A 19559-nucleotide genomic window follows, 5' to 3' on the forward strand; every position below is an offset into this window, starting at 1 on the left:
CGACACGACACACACACACACACACACACACACACACACACACACACACACACACACACACACACACACACACACACACACACACACACACACACACACACACACACACACACACACACACACATACCGCTGCAGACATCCGCAAGCTGATTGCGTACAATCTCGCCAGCGCCTCGCCAGCGGAGGTGGAGAAGATCAAGGTGCGAACAGCAAGTTGGGGGAAGCTGTCGCTGCGTTGATGGCCCACGCGATGGTTTGGTCATGTCATGGTCGTCTGTCCGTCTTGTCGATGTGCTGAACCAATGGCGCTCTTCTAAAGCCCACAACTTGTCTCTCCTTTCCTCCTCACAACCATGCACATCAACCAGGATGAGATGAACCGTGGCATGTACATTCGCCGCATGGACGCGCTCGAGTGGCTGCTGCAGCGCGCCTCCTCCCTCATCGACCAACGCAACAAGGACTGATGCGAGCCCACACAGACGCGCCAACAAAAGCAACCACCACCCCCCATGTCTGTCTGCAGCGTGTGTGCTATGGTGTGTGGTGTGTCGCCAGCCTCTCTGATCATCGGCATAGACAAGACATAACCCTTTGTGATCAAACTTGTTGATTTCCAGCATCATTTAATGATGAAGAGCTCGAAGTACGTGAGCGGCACATGGCAGTACAAGTGTGAAGGACTGCTCAGTCACAACAAAAGAGCACTGGCGACAGGATGACAGTGGCGGCGGGCGCAACAGTGATTGTCGATGACAGTGACGCGCGATTCCTTGCTTGTTGGCTGCTCTGGTGAACATGTTCAGAAGCACAGAGAGCAAAACGATTGTGTGAGTTCATTCCAACCAATCAAAAGTGCATGAAAGAAGTGTTGGTCGAATCTCAAGCAGAAACAAGTTTGGAGCAACACTCAGACAAATGCCTCTTTGTCGTTCATGAAACGTTTCCACGCAGGCTGAGAAGGCTTCGGAGAACCCAAAGCAAAACCAGCCCACTATCCGGAAATGTGACAGATCAGACTCGTCATTTTGTTCATCACCGTGCATGCCCTTTTCACAGAGTTGGTCTCTCGACCACGTACAGCAGAAAACACCATCACATGTGACAGCGCTGTCATGCTCACCTGTTCAGCGGGTTTTGGGCGTCCAACAAAAAATGGCACGGAAACAATGGGGGCACTTGGTTGTTCGGTCGGTGAGGTGGGGAAGTGGCCTGGGCTCAAACAAGAAGCGGGGGCACAACAACGAGAATGTGAGTGGATGGTTGAAGCGCACGCGAGTGCTGCTAATAATAAAGCTCAAACAAAGCACTCATGATAAGACCAGGTACACAACAGTGACGTGGTGAAGGAATCAGCGAAAGGTCATTCAACATATGTTGATTCAGCCCCGATAGATGGTTAAAGTTTGCCTAAGCTATCATCACACTCCTTCACAAACACAGAGAAGAGGCGGGAGAGAACACACAACAGTCAAACACCCATATGGGACCATCGCACAAACCTAATCGAGAAGTCGTGTGTCTGTCTGTTGGTCGATGAGAGTGGAAGAAGGAGAAAATGAACACGTGCACACACACAAGAGAAGCAAAGAAGGCCAGTGCAAACTTTTTCCCCCTTTCTGCTTGGCCACGTGGCAGAGCCGATGTTTATTTGAAGATGTGCTCGAAATATCCGACATGAACAAACCGCACCATTTTGCAGGTGCGTTGAAAATGTGCGAGAGCAAACAAAGGCAGAGAGAGAGAGAGAGGACAAGATGCAGAGACACAAACACACACACACACACACATCACACACATACACACACACACACACATACACACAGAGCAAGCAAAGTCAGCATGAATAACAACAAGCAAGCAACCAACCAACAAGGAAAAAAAAAAGAAGATCATCAAATCATCTCGTCATGTCATGCATGGTCTTTCTGCGCCTCCACAGCCAACTCTCTCTCTCTCTCTGTCTCTCGCACGCACACACACACACACACGCACACACACACACACACTGTCGTTCTCTCGAACAGGCTGCTATACATCTACAATGTTGTCAGCGTCGTAGTCATCAGTGTCAGAGCCATCGTCAGCGCCAGTGTCCGTTGCAGTTGCCGCTTTCGAAGTTGCAGCTTCAACGGCCACATAACCGTGGCTGGAGCCCTGCAAGGAGAGACACAAGAAGCACTGTCAGCACTGGAGGGAAAACAAGAAGAAGAAGAAGAAGAAGATGATGATGATGATGATGATGATGAACCAAGCACAGACACAGGTGCACACGTGCACAGGAGGCGAAAGATCCAAGGCACCCTTGAACACACACACACACACGCACACACACACACGCACGACGCGTACCGCGTGGCTGTCCTCGTCTTCGCTATCCGTCTCGCAGCCGTAATGATCCAAGATGGTTTCCAGGTTCTGGTAAACCTCCAAGTCCTCCAACAACACCACTTCCTCATCGTCATCGTGAGCAGCAAAGTCAACAACACCCTGCAAAGGCACCGTCGCTTCCGCTTCCTTGGCGCCATTACCCGAGGTGTCGCCACCATCATCACCATCGCCATTCGTGTTGGCACTGCCATCACCTAGCGCAACCGTGCCCATCATCTCGCGTGCCAGCTCGAGATCATCCTCCGTCATCGACGCGCCGTCCAGGCTGTCAAGCAGGTGCGAGCGCAGCGCATCAAAGTTCTGGTAGCCCTCAAGCGTGTCAATGGACGGTGTGCCTGCCTCCTCATCAGCATCGGCGTCTGCACCACACACCACCGACGATGAAGTGTCTCGGCGCTTCTTTCGCTGCTCCTCTTCCTCCTGCTGCTGCTGCTGCTTCGCTTTTTCGTGCTCTAGCAGCTGCTGCTCAAGCGCACGCTGCTGCTGCTCTGGCGCGAGCGTGGAAAGGGGGCGTGGCCGTGGTACCGGCCTACGCTGTACGCTTGCTGCCTGCTCTGTGTCAAACGTATCATCCTTCTCCTCCTCCTCCTCCTCCTCCCCTTCGCCGGCGTCGCCAGCGCGAAGCGGCTCCGGGTCACCGTACAGCTGCTCATCCTGTGGCTGCTGCTGTTGGTGCGTTGTGGGCGCAACGCGCTGATGCTGATCTGGATCACCATACAGTGCGTCATCGCCAGGTGCCGCTGCTGGGGTGACGGGTTTGTCGGGGTCGCCGTAAATGGCATCGCCCTGTGCCGGTGCTGTGCCCAATGTAGCAGGTGTCGGGTCACCGTACAGGTTGTCAGCAGCAGGCGGCGCTGCTGTCCGCGTCGTGCCGGTAAATGCGTCACCGTACACATCGCCCTCCGCCGGCAGCGGTGCTCGTGCTGCGTCATTGTTGCCTGCAGGCACGGGGTCACCATACATGTCATCGCCAGCTGGCAGCGGCTGCTGCTGTTGCTGTCGGAAGTCTTGGTCTGGGTCGCCGTACAGCGCAGAGACGGGCCTGGATGGTGGGTTTGTTGCCTGGCAACCAATCAGAAGTATCATGGAGAGCGGTGCGTGTGGCGAGGCAAGGGTGGCAACAAGAGCATGAAAGCGATAACCACGCATATTTGTTAAGCGTGGCAGAGAAAAGGGGAGAGATGGATGGATGGATGGATGGACAGAGGGATGGGATTGACAGATGGACATGGGCCGCACACAGACACACACAAGCAAACAAGCAAACAAGCAAACAAACAAGCAAACAAGCAAACAAGCAAACAAACAAACAAACAAACAAACAAACAAAACAAAACAAAACAAAACAAAACAAAACAAAGCAAAGCAAAACAAAACAAAACAAAAAAACAATCACACACCTCGCTGTAGATGGGAGCCGCCGTAGACCCAGCTGAGAACGACTTTGGCTTGTCGTACTCTGGCTGCGAGTAATCATACTCGTCGTGGCTGGGCGCCGTGGGGTAGGCGTACTCGTGCTCCACGGCAGGTCGCCCGCCAGGCTGCATGCTGCGCTCGAGTGTGTGTTGGTACGGCTCCCAATAGTCGCCCTCACCACCATTGTTGCTGGTGGAGGTGGCACCAGCGGTGTTGTTTGGTGCGGTGTCAGTGAGCGACTCGCCGTAGTCCAGGGTGGGGTCCGTGATGCTGGTGGTCAGCACCTGGTATGAGGTGGTGGTTGCATTGGAGCGCACAGACTCGCGAAGCAGCGACTGCCCAAACACGTTGTCTGCATCCGCACCACCAGCTTCATCGCCAGCATCACCACTGGTCGATGGCTGCTGTTGCTGGTCCGCTGGCGCTGCTGTCGCTGCAGTTGGTGGCGGCGGTGCTGGTCGTCGTGCCGCCATGCCTGGCTTTGGTTTTGGCTTTGGCTTTGGTTTCGGCTTGGGCTTGGGCGGTGTTGCCTTGCTCGCTGCGCTTGCAGCGTCATCACCATCCCCATCACCTCCATCAGCGGCACTCTGCTTGTCTTCTGCTGCGCCCTCAACCGCTGCCTGTGCGCCATCATCTCCCACGCGCACCGGTGCCGCTGCTTCCATTGCTGTTGCTGCTGTTGTTGCTGTTGTTGCTGGTGTGTCTGCGTGTTCGTCCGCTGGTGGCGGGGGTGCTGGCCGCTTGTCGCGCAGTGAGGCCGGCTTTGTCGCACGTGATATGGGCGGCGGCGGCGGCGTTGTTGGCGGTGCAAACGCAGGCGACTTGGGCAGCAGCACAGCATACTCCTCTTCAGGGCCAGGCGCCACGGCAGCACCGCTCACAGTACTGGTTGCCGTACGCGTCGCCGCAGTGGTGGTGGTGGTGGTGGTGATTGCTGGCAGGGTTGGCACGGTTGCGGGCGTTGGCGAGAATGCTGGCAGGGTTGGGACGGTGGCCGGTGCGGTGTTGGTCATGGGGGCGCCCCGTCGCATGGATGCAGACGCAGACGCAGATGCAGACGACACTGACACGGGTGTTGCTGCTGACGCTGACTGGCCAGGGTTGCCAGGCAGCGGCATGGCTGCACGCAAGGGCTGTGCTGGCGGCGATTCGGACGGTTGTTCCGGCTGCTTGGAGGCGTCTGCCGCCTGCGCTTTGCTCCTCAACTCCTCCAGTGCTTGCTCCAGGGCATCGCACCGCTCCGAGGAGAACCCTTGCGCAAGAAACTGCGACCCACGCAACCCAAGCACCTGCGGCCCTTCAAAGCCGTTGGTGTAAAACTTGCTGCGAAAGTCGGACAGGCCAGACTGCTTGATCCAGCGCAACACGTCAGCCGAGTCCCAGTCACGCGGGTTCGCAGGCAGGCCGCTGGTCTGTGGCTCCTTGCGCACAAACGTGGGGCGGCGGTGGCTGGCACGGTCACGACTGAGCGTGGGAATGTAGGATGGATCGTCCTCCTGCTCCGAAAAGTGCCGGATGGAGGTGCCACGCTGCATGAGCGATGGCGATGACGACGACGGTGGTGCCGTTGCTGCTGATGATGATGCTGTTGCTGCTGATGATGATGGTGTTGTTGATGATGGCGGGGGCAGTGGTGGAAGCGGCCTGCTCGTTATGGACGCAGCAGAGCCCTGGGCTGAAAGCGCTGGTGATGCTGCTGGCGTTGAGGCTGTGGTTGTGGTGTGCGGGGCGGACGGAAGTGGTGGTCGTCCTTGCGTGCTTGGCAATGGTGGTGGCGGCGCCACGGTCGTGGTGCTGTGTGAACCAGACATGTCGTTCTGCTGCTGCCCCGATGGTGACATGTTATCGAATCCGCCATAATACAGCTGCTGTTGCTGCTGCTGGGATGCTGCTGTTGACGATGATGACGATGATGATGATGTCGGAGCGCCGGTCGCTTCTTGAGCCGTGCCACTCTTCCGTACGCTCATTGTCATTGGCGGCGGCGGCGGCGGTACTTGGCCAGGGTGGCGGCGGTGTTGGGGTAGCGGCTGGCTTGGCAGCGGCAGCAGCGGCACTGGTGGCAGCTTTGATGGCAGGCGCACGTCACGTGGCGAGGGCGAGGCACTCCCGTCCACCGCTTGCTGCTGCTGTTGCTGTTGTTGGCTGCGTGTGAGCATGTTTCTGCTTGCAATGGCTGCATCTGGATCACCATACAAGTCCTCAGGAAGATCGTCGTAATCACCAGCGGTGCTGCTGCCGTCGTTGCCGCCCTCCACATCATACACCTCCCCATACATGTCCCCGCCACCCTGCGCAGGCGGAGGTGGTGCATGCATGTGCGGCTGTTGGTGCTGCTGCGATGGCGGGGGCGGTGGCGGTTGTGTGTCAACGGCATCATCAGCAGATGCGTCGCCATAGATTTCACCCATGGGTGCCACGTCACCGTACGTCTCATCAGAGGCGGGCGGTGGCGGCGAAACTGCTGCTGGTGTCTGTGGTGCCGGTGCTGGGGCGCGGGAAGGTGCCATGGGGGTTGCGGTTGGTGCTGCAGCCGTTGGGGTTGGCATTGTGGCAGTCACAGTGGCTGTGTTGTCGCTGCCGTGTGCGGTCCTGTCGCCATCTGCCTTGGCGCTGCCAATAGCAGGAGGGGTCGGGAACACCTTGACCCGCTGCTGTGTGGGTGGCGGTACAGGCGCTTTCTTCTTCTTCGGCGGCGCCGGTGGTGGCGTCTTCTTCTTCTTCTTCTTCGTCTTCGGGCCGGCACCAGACTCCTGACCCTGTTGTTGCTGTTGCTGTTGCTGCTGCTGTTGTTGTGGGAGTGCAGCTGTTGGTGGTGGCAGGGGCGGTGCCTGCTGCGGCGGGGCGTCGCCATCAATGTCGCCGTACACATCCTCCTGCACAGCTGCGCCTGGTGGCGGCGGTGGCGGCGCCTCCTGTGGCGGTCTATCATCAGCGTCACCATAAACCGCATCGCCACCCTGCAACTGCTGCTGCTGCTGCTGATTGTGTGTTGCTTGTGGTGGTGGTGGTGTAAACTGAGCGCCCGGGTGTGGCGGCAGCACGGCGTTGAGGCCGCCGCCAACGGAGCCAAACTGGCTGCGGGGCCGTGGTGCTGGCCGTGGTCGTGGTGACGGCTGCACCTCCTGCTGCTCCTGCTGCTGTTGGTGGTCGTGGTGTTGGATGGCCGGGTCTCCATAAATAGCGTCGGGGTAAGGAGGGGTAGCGGTGGCAGTGGTGGACGCCGTGGTGACGGGCGCATGCGTGTCTGGGTCACCATACACATCATCAGCTTGAAGAGCGGGCGGTGCTGTTGCTGTTGGGAATGACGATGCTGATGATGCCGACATGGTTGTTGTCGGCGGCGATGGCTGGAGGCCTGTATCGCCGTACACATCTGCGCCCGTTGGGGCAGTGGGCGACACCTGTGGCGTGTGTGTATGTGTGTGTGTGTGTGTGTGTGTGTGTGTGTGTATGTGTGTGTGTGTGTGTGTTTGGGGGGGGGGGTGACCGTTGCGTGTCAATGTGTGTGAGACAAAGGGTGGGGGGAAAGGGAGAGTCGACCCGCACAACGCTTACAAGGCAGCAAGCAAGTAATACGGTTCGCACACAACAGTGCGCACACACAAATACAATCGCATGCAGACAGCCAAGGAACAAAAGACATTGTGGGTGATAACCTGGTCGCGGTCTGTGTCTGACGTCTCGCCTTCGCCAATGGCGGGCAGAGAGCTCTTGCTCGTCTCCCGTGACGCCGTCTCGCTCAGGAAATTCTGCAGTGATGTGTGTGCAGTGTTGGGTGGTGATGTGATGAAGGGCGGTGGAATGATGGTGATACGGTGTAGCAGCAGCACGGCTGTATGGGATAGGGGTGTGACTGACACAACACGCAGTGCCTGTTTCGAACGACGCACGCACGCACGCACACGCAAGCGTACACACGCACGCACATGCACACACACACACGCCCATGCAGCCCGCCTGTGAATGTGCGTGTGCGTGCGCGCGTGCGCGTGTGCGTTGGTGGTTGATTGATTACCTCTGGGAGCTGGAGGGAGTAGCGGGAGCCCTTGGTCTGGGCAGCAGCCTCCATAATCGCCGTCACCCAGTGGTACCGGTCCATGTCGTTGGACGCGCACATGAACTTGCACTCGTTCTTGAAGTGCGCCAGGATCTTGACGCATTGAGGTTGTTCGTTGGTGTTGGTTGGCTGGTGTGTGAGCACGTGATGGCTGCGCACACGTCAACAAGCACACAAGCACACACACACACATACACACACAAGCACAACACACATACGAAACACGGACACAGACACAGACGAGCGCACACACAAACACACAAACACACACACTCACAGACAAGCACACACTCTCACCTGCTTGCGCGTGTTGGGCCAGAGCGGTTCGCTGAAGGGCTTGAGGCAGAAGCAGAGGTTTGTCGACGGCGCGTGTCGCGTGTGGCGCACAAAGTACACGTACATGTTCTTCAGGGGCCACTGCCCAAGGGAGCGGTCATACTCTTTTGCTGTTTGCGGCGGCTTCTTGTAGTACGTGAGCGTGCACTGGTTTCGCGACAGGATAAAGTGTCGTGACTTCCACGACTTGTGCGAGCCACCACGCTTCGACAGCGTCCCTGGTGTGTATTGTGTTGTGTTGTGTAGTGTTGTGTTGTGTTGTGTAGTGTTGGGTTGCGTGTGGTGTGCATGGGTGAGGGTGGACAATAGAGACAGCGAGGGCGTGTGGGTTGTGCATGGTCAGATGTTTGCGGGCGTTTGATTGTCGTGTCGGTGTGCGATTGCATTGCTAGAACACAATGCAGCTTCACCTGCAATGGTCTTGAGGGTGTCGTTTTGTGGAATGATGGGAACCTAAGACGAAGCAGCAGAAGAGGATGCACAAGCACATGCGCATGCAAGAACAAGTACGCAATGCGTGGGTGAGGTTCACGTGAAGTGCAGTGGCACGCTGTGCAAACGCACACTGGTCAGACATATAACGTGCACCCCAAAACAGAGCGCGCACACACACACACACATACACACACACACACACACGCACGCACGCACGCACACACACACACACGCACACACACACACACATGACAGCACCTGCGCGAGTTGGAAGCGACAGGACGCTCGAATCTCGTCTGGCCAGCTGGCGCGAACTTCGATCAGGCTCTCACCCCGGCTGATCCACCTGCACCAGTGGACACGCGGTGGTGATTGGCGGTGTGGGTGGAATGTTTGGTTGAGCGGCACTGGAACAGACAGTGGTGGTGAAGTAATGTTGCGAACAACACGAAAGCATACAACAGTTCCCTCGTGTCGTGCTGCAAAAACCACGCCCAAAACCAAACAAGCAGTACGGCAAGGCAAGCAAGAAAGACGCGTCAGAAGCGAGGAGATTGCTCTGCATCACGTACCGTTGGATTGGTGGCTGCTCGAACACCTCCATGAGCTGCCATCGCATGTTGGGTTCCAGGGTGAGGCGATGCTGACTCGTGCACAGGCTCACCACCAAGTCCACGGTCACAGTCGCGTCAACCTGCAGTGTTGTGTTGTTGTGTTGGTGTTGGTGTTGGGTGTTGTTGGGTGTTGTTGGGTTGTTCGTTGTTGGTTGTGTGAGCGCACGTGTGGTTGCGAGTACGCGTATGTAAGAGCAAGCGCACGAGTGAGTGCTTGCGAATCTGTGCACAGTAGAATGGAGAGTGGGCTTGGGGCAGATCACCGAGACAGGACAAGGATGCATGGCCCGAAGACCAAGACAGGACAGACAGAAGCCCACACGTGAGGACCCACCCACACCCACCCACACACACACACACACATACACACACACACACACCTGACCCACACATGACACGAACCTGCATGCGCATTTCCACGACGTCACTGGGCGTCTTCTGGTAGTAGACGGTGAGGATGGTGGATGCGGATCCCGTGAAGGTGCGCCCAATGTCCTCCATGTTGCCGCTGGTCATGAGGTCGTCCATGATTGATGTTGGTTCGAGTGCTTGAAAATCACACTGCTTGCTTGCAGGGGAGGGGGAGCACGTTCTTTGGCGGCCGCGTGCGTGCGCTTCAAGCCCGAGGGACCGCTCGCTTGATTGCTGGAGGCGATGGGGTGGGCGGATGCCAATCACCCTTGCTTGCCGCACGTCCACTCTCGCCACAACAAGCCAAGTACAAGCAGGCACAAGCAGCAGCGCAACAAGCGCACAACCAAAACAACAACAACTTGGACTGCTGGTGCTGCACCAAAGCGCCCAATTAAAGAAAAACTTGTGAAGGATTCAATGCACATTTATGACGAACAAGAGAGAAAAAAACAAAAAGGGAAGGAAGCAACGCAAAGAGAGAGAGAGAGAGCGACGGACGCTGCTGACGATGATGGAAGAACTGGACCTGTCTGCGTTGTTGATGAACGACGAGGAGGACGACGGAGGCAACGCAGGCGGCGACCTTGTAGACCAGCTGGGGTTTGGCAAGGGAAACGGACAGCCAGTGCAGCAGCAGCAGCAGCAGCAGAAGCCGTATGGCGTGCCGTCTTCATCGTTTGCAGAGACGCTGCAAACAACGACGAACAGCGGCAGCACCAGTCGCAGCACTGACGTCAGTGGCATCGGCCGTGGCCGTGGTGTCAGCGCAAGCAGCGAGGTGGACGACAGGGACCTGGCACACCGCTCCACCCACATTGACCACATTCTCGACATTCTCGGCATTTCACCGCTCAACGCAGTGGACCGCTGTCAATCCCCAGGTGAGCTTTTGTGTGTGTGTGTGTGTGTGTGTGTGTGTGTGTGTGTGTGTGTGGCTGAAGGTACCTTCTTCGTATCTGAGTTTGTCTCCTTGTGTGTTCAAAGCACGACTTGTGTCTCTGCACCACCCCCCCCTCCCCCCAACTGGCACTGCTCATGCTGCATACACACGCATGAACACACACACACACGCAGAGGATGCGCACGCAAGCCTAGAGGTGGTGGAGCGACTGCTGGACCTGCACCGCTACAACAAGCGCATGTATGAGGACTTGCAGTCCACGTAAGTCCACACCCTAATTGCTTGAGCGCTTCATAGCGTGCGTGCTTTAATAACGTGTACGCATGTTGCGCAGGCTGCAGTGAATTGGTGTTGCTTATCCAACCCACTTCGGCGGGTGTCCACAGTACTTACCGGTGCTCACATGTGTGTGTGTGTGCGTCATCGCGATTCACCAACAGCATGGACCGTCTCAAGGACGACCGGCACCAGCAGGACCTACAGAAGGCAGAACTGAAGGTGGGCAAGATGTGTGTGTGTGTGTGTGAGGAAGTGGGAAGGACGACAGGGCGCGGGGTGCGTGCTTGTGTGCAGCCGAGTCATTCCCTTGCTCTCTCCCTTTCCTCCCAAAGCCACCACCCACGCATACCCACAACTGCACATGCCGTAAACACCACGCCATCCCTTGACAACCCTCTCTCCCCCTCCCATGCCTCCCCCCCGTCACTCAGAACACGATACGGGAGGTTGAGCGGGCCCGTGATCAGGTGCAAGAGGAGCTGCGCCAGGCCCGCGTCGCCATCTCCCGCCTGCAGTCAGACCTCAAGACCCAGCAGGCAGAGGTAAGGTGTTTTGTGTCTGTATCTGTGTGTGTGTCTGTGTGTCTGTGTGTGTATCTGTGTGTGTCTGTATCTGTGTGTGTCTGTCTGTGTCTGTGTGTGTCTGTGTCTGTGAGTCTGTGTGTGGATGACATCTGTCCCCATGACTTTTCTTGCTGCGACCCTTGCTGTACATTTCTTGCCTTTGGCGACCTCACCTTCACCCTCCGCCCGCTGTGCCTGCGACCAGTCGAAGCGCGTGAAGCAGAATGCGGACACGCTCATCAACCAGCACGTGCACGAGCGCAAGCGGCTGCAGCGCCAGTACGACGCCCTCAGAGAAGCGCTCAGCAAGGTTGCCAAGCACAAATTGGGGTTTGGGGGGTTCATGTATTTGACACGTGTGTGTGTGTGTGTGTGTGTGTGTGTGTGTGTGTGTGTGTGTGTGTGTGTGTGTGTGTGTGTGTGTGTGTGTGTGTTTACAGTGTGCACAGGGGATGACTTCGGGTGCCTTCTCAGCTCACACACACACATGTGGCACGTGTGCAGAAAATTTCGCAGCAGGAGTCGCGTGGGCTGTCCATCCACTGCCTGAACGAAGAGAACAGGTGCTGTGCATTGGCTGTCGCACCCACAGGCTGCACGCTCTGTGTGTGTGTGTGTGTGTGTGTGTGTGTGTGTGTGTGTGTGAGTATGTGTGTGTGTGTGCTGCTCCTCTTCTCACTGCTCACTGCGGTATCACGTCACCATCACCACACCAACCCATGCACATGGTCACCATCGCCATTGTCGTCGTCGTCGTTGCTGCCAGGTTGACGCGTGCCGGTGGTTCTCGTGGCAAGTGGGCCGTTCCAAAGAAGTGAGATGTCATTCACATGTGCATGTGTGCGTGTGTGCTTGTGCTTGTGTACGGCACTTCCTTCCGTGCACTGCCACCTGTCTTAACGCCTGTGGCGTTTCGCAATCATGGTGCCCACCCTAGCTACCATCATCCCCGCGTTCCTTACCACCACCACCACCACCATCATCCCCACGTTCCTTACCACCACCACCACAACCACCACCACCACCATCATCCCCACGTTCCTTACCACCACCACCACCACCACCACCACCACCAGTGCGGCCGGGGCGATTGAGTCGGAGATGCAGGAGATGCTCGAGCGACGCGTTCATGCCCTCAAGGACGAGAACGACCACATGCGACAGGCCCTCGCCGTGAGTTGTCCCTGCTGCCGAAAGATAGTGGTGGTAGGAGGTGCTGCTGCTGCTGCTGATGCTGCTGCTGCTGCTGATGACGATGATGATGATGATGATGATGATGATGATGATGATGATGATGATGATGATGATATCGCTCATATGTCTGTTCTCTCACCTTGCCGTCCATCACCACCACCACCACCACCACCAGTCGCTTGATGTTGACCTCGGGCAGGTGCTCCGCTCCGCCAATGTGCCCTCGTCCCCGCTCGATGAGTCATCCACATCACTCAACGACTCGTTTGATGGTGAGCACACATGTGCGCGCGCGTATGTGTGTGTGTGTGTGTGTCCGCGCGTGTGTGTCTGTGTCTGTGTCTGTCTGTCTGTCTGTCTGTCTGTCTGTCTGTGTCTGTCTGTCTATCTGTGTTGTTGTGTACGCGTGCATAAATGCAACACACGCTGGCCTACCCCTCATTCAACGCTACACCCACTTCACTTCACCACCACCACCACATCTCACCACCACATCTCACCACCATCATCACCATCACCAGCGCGGCGGCCGCTCGGGTCTGGGCAGTTCCAGCTGCCGTTTGATGTCGCCGGCGAGCGGATTGAGCGCTCGCTGAAGAAGAAGATGCAGCACTTGCAGCGGCAGCTCGAGGACGTCACCAGGCGCCACACGGAGAACACAGGTGAGGTCGGTGGTGGTGGTGGTGGTGATGATGATGATGTTGCTGTTGCTGCTGCTGCTGCTGCTGCTGTTGCTGCTGCTGCTGCTGATGGTGACGTGTTCATGTGGTTTGTTTATCTGTATGTGTGTGCGCGCTTGTGTCTCTGGCACTTCACTTCCTTCGTGGATGTGTGTGTGCCATTGCGTCATACTCACGACGCGTGCGCTTGGTTTCCATGCCACCACGATATTTCTTGTGTTGCTTCTCTTGTTTCCGCTCCTGCAGATACGGAGGATGTCGCCAAGCTCAAGGTGAACACACACCCCACACCTACTCGCACACACACACACACATACACACACTCACACAATTACGTGCACACTTTCTCGTTCTTTGAACTCTGTGTGTCACCACGTACCAACCTCTCCCTCCCCTCACCTCTGTCATCATGATCACCACCATTCCCTCCTCCACATCAGGCGGAGATTGCTGAGCTCAAGGAGGTGATGCAGCAGCAGCAGCAGCTGTTGCTCGAGGCGGAGGCAGGGCTGGCATCGTCGTCATTCGCAAAGTGCGGAAACAACAACACCATCACTGCACTGCTGTTGGGTGTGGATTGCCATTCCTCCTCTCACACTCACTCACTCACTCACTCACTCACTCACACCCAACCTTGCCTCACTCACTCACTTCCCGTATTCACCCTCTCACTCACCCCACCCACCCACTCACTCACTCACTCACTCACTTCCCGCATTCACTCACTCACTCACTCACTCACTCACTCACTCACTCACTCACTTCCCGCATTCACTCACTCACTTACTCCTCCCTCAACCGTCAACATCACCACCACCGCCATCGCCACCAAGCAGGGAGCACTCGTTCCTGCAGTCGCCGGGCGCCCGCGCACCGGCAGCAAACGCGTCGTTTGTCGCGCGCAAGGAAACGTCGCTGCAGAAGGAGCGGTGAGGGATTGGTGGTGATGGCGGTGATGGCGGTGGTGATTGTGCTGGTCGCCGTGGTCGTGGTGCATGGCCTCTTTGAATGTGCACGCGTGTTTGTTCACAATGCTTCAGTGTCACACACACACGCACGCACACACGCACGCACATACACACTCTCACACATACCACGTACACACTGTCTGTTCTCACCCACCCTGCCACCAACAACACCATCCCCCCTTCACGCCTTCAATGTTTCATGTGCAGCGAGCAACTGAACGCGTGGGCGCTGGTGTTGGCGGAGAAAGAGGCCAACTTGGCTCACGAGTTTGCAGAGCTGAAGAGAGCCGAGCTCAGGCAGAAAGTCAGGTATGTGTGTGTGTGTGTGTGTGCTGACTGGCTGCCTTTCTCACCAACTCCTCTCTCCATTCCTTCCTCCGCCCCTTCCACCCTTCCACCCCACCCTTCATCTCACCTGTTGCCCTCCTCCCACCCATCTCGTTCTTCACAGGACGCCTGGGGCCTTGAGCTGGCTGGACACGCCAACAAAGCCGTCCTCATCATCGCTCTCCACAACATCGTCTGTCTCCAACACATTCGCGCAGCCACCGCAATCATCATCAGCAGCAGCACCAACCGGAACAGGTGGTACTAGTGTTGGTGAGCGCGGTCGTGGCTCGTCCGCCCTCCACCACTCCGTGTCTGCACCGCTGACCAGCACGCCACCGTCGACATCAACACCTGCTAGCACCTCCGCGGCCAACGCAGGCACGGGCGAGCCGGGCCAGGCGTTGTCGACATCTTCGCCACTGCGCGAAATGAAACGCGCAAGCGATTTCCTGCGCCAGGACGGTGCGCACACAGGACATGACACCAGCGGCAGCAACAACAGTGACAGCAACAACGACATTTACCGCAAGCACACCAGCAGAACCAACACCCACACCAGCAATGGCAATGATGACAATGATGATGGTGGTGAGGGTGAGGGTGATGCAGACCTTGATGCTGCGTTCCCATTGTCATCCTTCTCCCCAATCCGTCGCGGGTCTGCCGGCAACAGCAGTCGAGGCGGTAACGACGGCACCAACAGCAGCACCAGTCTGGCCACATCTGTTCGCAGCAACTACGAAGCGGCCACACCCATTATGAACAGGCTGGCTGATCTTGATGCCATGAGCAACCCAGACGGTGACGGCCGTGGTGGTGGTGGTGGTGGTGGTGGTCATGATGTGTCCAACGCTTCCACCACCCGCAGCACCAACCTCTCCCCGATTGTCAGCATGACCGGCAGCAATGGCGGTGGCGGTGGCGATGGTGATCGTGATCGTGATGTTGCGAGCATGGTGTTGGATGAGAGAGACGAATATGCGCAGCACCTCAAACACATGCACGACTATGAGTACCGCCGATTCCGCGACCAACCCACCCTCGCTCAGCCACGTGATGACAACAACAATGATGATGGTGATGACGGTGATGGTGATGATAATGGTGGCCGTGCTGGCGGTCGTGGTGGTCGCCAGCAGCAGCAACAAGTTCACGGTTGGTCAGCGAGTGCACACGCAACACCGCAGCAGCAACGGGCGCACACAGCAAGCACACACGGCCGTGGTGGCGCCGACACCAACACCTCCAACACAAACGCCAAGAGCGCGACCATGGCGGCGGCAATGTCAACACCACCACCCGCATCGTCATCATTGTCAGCATCAGCGCTGGTCAGTCCCCGGTTCAGTGACTTCAACACGGTCATGTCTGAGATTTCAACACCGCGACCAGCATTGCGGTCCTCTGCCTTCCTCCCGAGTTACGTCACACCTGCACGCGCCAGCAGTGGTGGTGGCGGTGATGGTGGTGGCAGCAGGCGGCGCCATGATGATCGTGGTGGTGGCAGGCTGGATGTTTCTTCATCGCCGATGCGAAGCGACACGAGCTGGCACCAGCTGTCACAAGGTGACGACTTTTGTGTGTGTTCTTGTGTGTGTGTGTGTGTGTGTGTGTGCGTGTGTGCGTGTGTGCGTGCGTGCGTGTGTGTGCGAGTGGATGTGTGTGCGTGTGCGTGTGTGTGTGTGCGTGCGCGGCAGTATTACCTTCCCTGCTCGCCTTTCCTGCTGACCTTGCCCATGCTGCTTGACCTGTGATGCTTCCCTCTCACCCGCGTGTACGCCCCACTTCAGACTCGCACACATCGCCCCAATACGCGCGACAGCGGCAAGACCACCAGCAACAAGACAGGGGTGAGGGGGGATCGGAAGAGGCGGAAGACATGCCACCGAGTTGGTTGGCTGGCGGTGTTGGTCTGGAGCGGCTGGAGCAGCTCAAATCGCGACTGCACGCCGTTGGCATTGTCTCGCCAAGCAAACGCAACACAGGCACACACGCGCAACAACAGCAGCAGCGAGGAGGGGCGGAAGGAACATCCAGGGCAGTGGATGCAACAAAAACGGGAGAGGAAGCAGCAGATGCTGCAGGCACCATTCATTTCGCAGGTCTGTATGTGTGTGTTCGTGTTTGTGTGTGTATGTATGTGTGTGTGTGTGTGTGTGTGTGTGTGTGTGTGGTGGGGGGGGGGGTGTGTGTGGGGGTGGGTGTGTGTGTGGGTGTGTGGGTGTGATGGCTGTCACTGATGTTCTTTCCTGTGATTGTCCTCCCTGTTTTCGACCATTCACACCTGCCCGCGTGCTCACGTGTTCACGTGTGTGTTTGGGTTCAGGCCACGACTTTGTGCCGCTGTCCCAACCAGATCTCTCCATCAGCTTTGACGGCCGCATCTGAGCACTTGCTCTCGTGTGTGTGTGTGTGTGTGTGTGTGTGTGTGTGTGTGTGTGTGTGTGTGTGTGTGTGTGTGTGTGCGACACTGCGGGTGTTTAGCCATCTCCATGCACTGTTTTGTTGTTGACATGTGTTCTTTCGTGATCACACGCCGCGTTGATGATGGTGATGATGATGATGATGATGATGATGGTGATGATGATGATGATGATGGCTTGTTGTCTGACGTTTCTTGTCGTCCTGCATGTGCTTGTGCATAAACCCGCATTCCTGCCATCACTGCGCCCAGACACATGCAAGCTGTGCTGTGACTGCGAATTCGTGGTGGGTATCATGTACTTGAAAAGGACAATGGGAAGTTGGTGGGTGTTGTGGCTGTTGGTATCACGATGGGTGATGAAACTGGACACTTGAATGGCAGGTGTCTGTGATTTGACATAATTGTGTGTGTGTGCGTGTGTGTGTGTGTATGTGTGTGTGTGTGTGTGTGTGTGTGGTTTTGCGACAGACCTAGCGCATGAAGAGAGGTTGGGAACACGAAGGGAAAGGGGGTACGAGAACGAAGGAAAGGTGGTGACAGTGTGCGGAATGGTTGCATATGCCAAAGCATTCGCGCGTGCGAAAGGAGGGGAAAGTGAACAAGCAATCCACACGCACAGAGCGCGCACACAAACACAGCCACACATTGGCACCATTGTGTGTGTGTGTGTGCGCGCGTGCGTGTGTGTGTGTGTGTGTGTGTGTGTGTGTGTGTGTGTGTGTGTGTGTGTGTGTGTGTGTGTGTGTGTGTGTGTGTGTGTGTGTGTGTGTGTGTGTGTGTTTTAGAAATCAAACTTGCGGGTGTCCTTCTTCGTCTTGACAAAGACAAAGTAGCCAGCCACGGCAACAATGACCAGCACGATGATGACGGCGGCGATGGTGAGCGTGTTTGAGTCGTCATTGTCGCCAGCATTGCCCTTGGTCACCTCGTCGCCATATTGGGGGTCGACGGGCACCTTTGATCCGCCGCTCTCCGCCTCGCGCTTCATGTCCTGCAGTGGTGGTGGTGGTGATGGAATAATGGTGATGGTGATGGTGGAATGGTGATGGAGTGATGATGGAAGAAGCGATGAGGGGTGACACACATTGTACAGTGTTCATCAGGAGGCCACAGCGTGACACACACGCACACACTCTCTCTCACGCACACACACACACACACAACCGCACACGATTCCGTGTTGCTCGTAAGGGCTTCACCTCCTCAATGCGGCGTTTGACTTCTTCGCGTTCCGCCTGCGACATCCCGGATGGTTCAGAAACTTTCATGGAGATGACGTCATGGTTGTCGGCAAGATCGCCCGTTGCCGCCGTCAGACCAAAGTAGTAGTTGCGCGGCAGATACACGCGACGCACAATGAAGCACTCCTCAAAGTCTACATGGCACGCATGGCAGAGTAGGGCATTGTTGACCAGGCGGAAGGGGGAGAAGGGAAGCGGGTGTTATTTTTCTTTTTTTGTGTGGTGGGGGGGAGGGTTGGAGATGTGTATTGCATTGTGATGGTGGTGGAACGATGCGTGCGCGAGTAGTGCACATATTCAAACAAGGACACGTTCGCATACGCGCGTGCCCTCCTCATTCTCCTTCTCATGCCAAGCCACACGGGCCACCCACCGTCGTCGTCGGCGTCGATGTAGACGCGGAGGAGGTTGTTCTGGTACACGATGCGTGCATACACGGGGTGGTCGTCATCCGCTGTCGAGCGGAACCGAATCGGGCACCCTGATGGCAGATGGTGACAGGTGGCGGCGGTGGGGGGGGGTTGCGTGGTGGTGGTTTGCGTGGAAGAGTGTGAGGTTGAGCTGCACTTTGAATGTTGGCTGTACGGGTTGCACTGCTTCTACAAGTTGTGCCTGCACACAACACACATACACACACACGCACGCATGCACATATGCAAGTGCACAAATACACACATGCACATGCATCATCAATATCCACACGCACGGAGGTGACAGCTCACCTGCAACGCGGGAAGCGCCGCCGTCACTATCATGATCATACGAGAGCATGCCGTCGCCAAACATGACGGAGATATACTGGGAGTGGCCCTGGTGCAAATTGCTGTACGTGTCAAAGAAGACGCCCATGCCTGCAGGCAGCCGTGTGGGAATTGGGTGGTGATGGAGGGAGGAGGTGTGTGTGTGTGTGTGTGAATGTGTGTGTGTGTGTATGCGAGACAGACAGAGAGTGCGTGTGTGAATGTGTGTGTGAATGTGTGTGTGTGTGTGTGTGTGTGTGTGTGAATGTGTGTGTGTGCGAATGTGTGCGAGTGTGTGTGTGTGTGTGAGTGGGTGAATATGCGACAGAGAAGGCGAGAGTCCCTGAGCTTGCGTGCACAAGCTTGCGTCCGCAAGCACACACAGGCACACCATGGTACACGGTATGTGACATACCGATGAACTTGTCCTGGTTGCCAAAGACGGGGCCCTCGAGTGCGCGGTCCTTCGTGTACCAGACAGCCATGCCATCGCCAAACAGACGCGTGCCTGACCCACGTGTGTGTGTGTGTGTGTGTGTGTGTGTGTGTAGTGTGTGTGTGTGTGTGTGTGT

General features: G+C 56.8%; 4 protein-coding genes across 4 annotated transcripts in view; 2 read left to right on the forward strand and 2 right to left on the reverse strand.

The window, feature by feature from the left end:
* The window catches only part of PTSG_10229 (uncharacterized protein), a gene marked incomplete at its 3' end in the record, with an annotated part of 4006 nt that extends 3539 nt beyond the window's left edge, over positions 1 to 467 (forward strand). Inside the window, exon 7 of the mRNA XM_004988511.1 lies at positions 369 to 467. Coding sequence (XP_004988568.1) covers positions 369 to 467 — 99 coding nt within the window. The remainder of the gene's footprint in view (positions 1 to 368) is intronic.
* A 1163-nt stretch (positions 468 to 1630) lies between these two features.
* Positions 1631 to 10090, reverse strand: PTSG_10230 (uncharacterized protein). Its single transcript, XM_004988512.1, has 10 exons — positions 9655 to 10090; positions 9211 to 9332; positions 8897 to 8984; positions 8614 to 8656; positions 8165 to 8421; positions 7826 to 7960; positions 7467 to 7559; positions 3792 to 7211; positions 2353 to 3453; positions 1631 to 2157 (listed from the first exon to the last, which is right to left on the reverse strand). The coding sequence occupies exons 1-10, from the start codon at positions 9778 to 9780 to the stop codon at positions 2032 to 2034; spliced, it is 5511 nt and encodes a 1836-aa protein (XP_004988569.1). The 5' UTR covers positions 9781 to 10090; the 3' UTR covers positions 1631 to 2031.
* On the forward strand, positions 10085 to 17007 carry PTSG_10231 (uncharacterized protein). The gene is made up of 17 exons (XM_004988513.1): positions 10085 to 10547; positions 10741 to 10828; positions 11008 to 11065; positions 11278 to 11388; positions 11615 to 11719; positions 11914 to 11972; positions 12176 to 12223; positions 12486 to 12582; positions 12779 to 12875; positions 13125 to 13265; positions 13530 to 13555; positions 13724 to 13815; positions 14120 to 14212; positions 14459 to 14560; positions 14703 to 16147; positions 16372 to 16683; positions 16908 to 17007. Exons 1-17 carry the CDS (start codon positions 10094 to 10096, stop codon positions 16967 to 16969), a joined length of 3390 nt encoding a protein of 1129 aa, XP_004988570.1. The 5' UTR covers positions 10085 to 10093; the 3' UTR covers positions 16970 to 17007.
* A 780-nt stretch (positions 17008 to 17787) lies between these two features.
* The window catches only part of PTSG_10232 (uncharacterized protein), a gene marked incomplete at both ends in the record, with an annotated part of 4531 nt that continues 2759 nt past the window's right edge, over positions 17788 to 19559 (reverse strand). The window contains 5 exons of the mRNA XM_004988514.1: positions 17788 to 17997; positions 18206 to 18373; positions 18610 to 18728; positions 18970 to 19098; positions 19403 to 19495. Of these exons, the coding sequence (XP_004988571.1) occupies positions 17788 to 17997; positions 18206 to 18373; positions 18610 to 18728; positions 18970 to 19098; positions 19403 to 19495 (719 nt within the window). The remainder of the gene's footprint in view (positions 17998 to 18205; positions 18374 to 18609; positions 18729 to 18969; positions 19099 to 19402; positions 19496 to 19559) is intronic.

This window comes from Salpingoeca rosetta, assembly GCF_000188695.1.
Source record: "Salpingoeca rosetta unplaced genomic scaffold supercont1.35, whole genome shotgun sequence".
Taxonomy (NCBI): Eukaryota; class Choanoflagellata; order Craspedida; family Salpingoecidae; genus Salpingoeca; species Salpingoeca rosetta.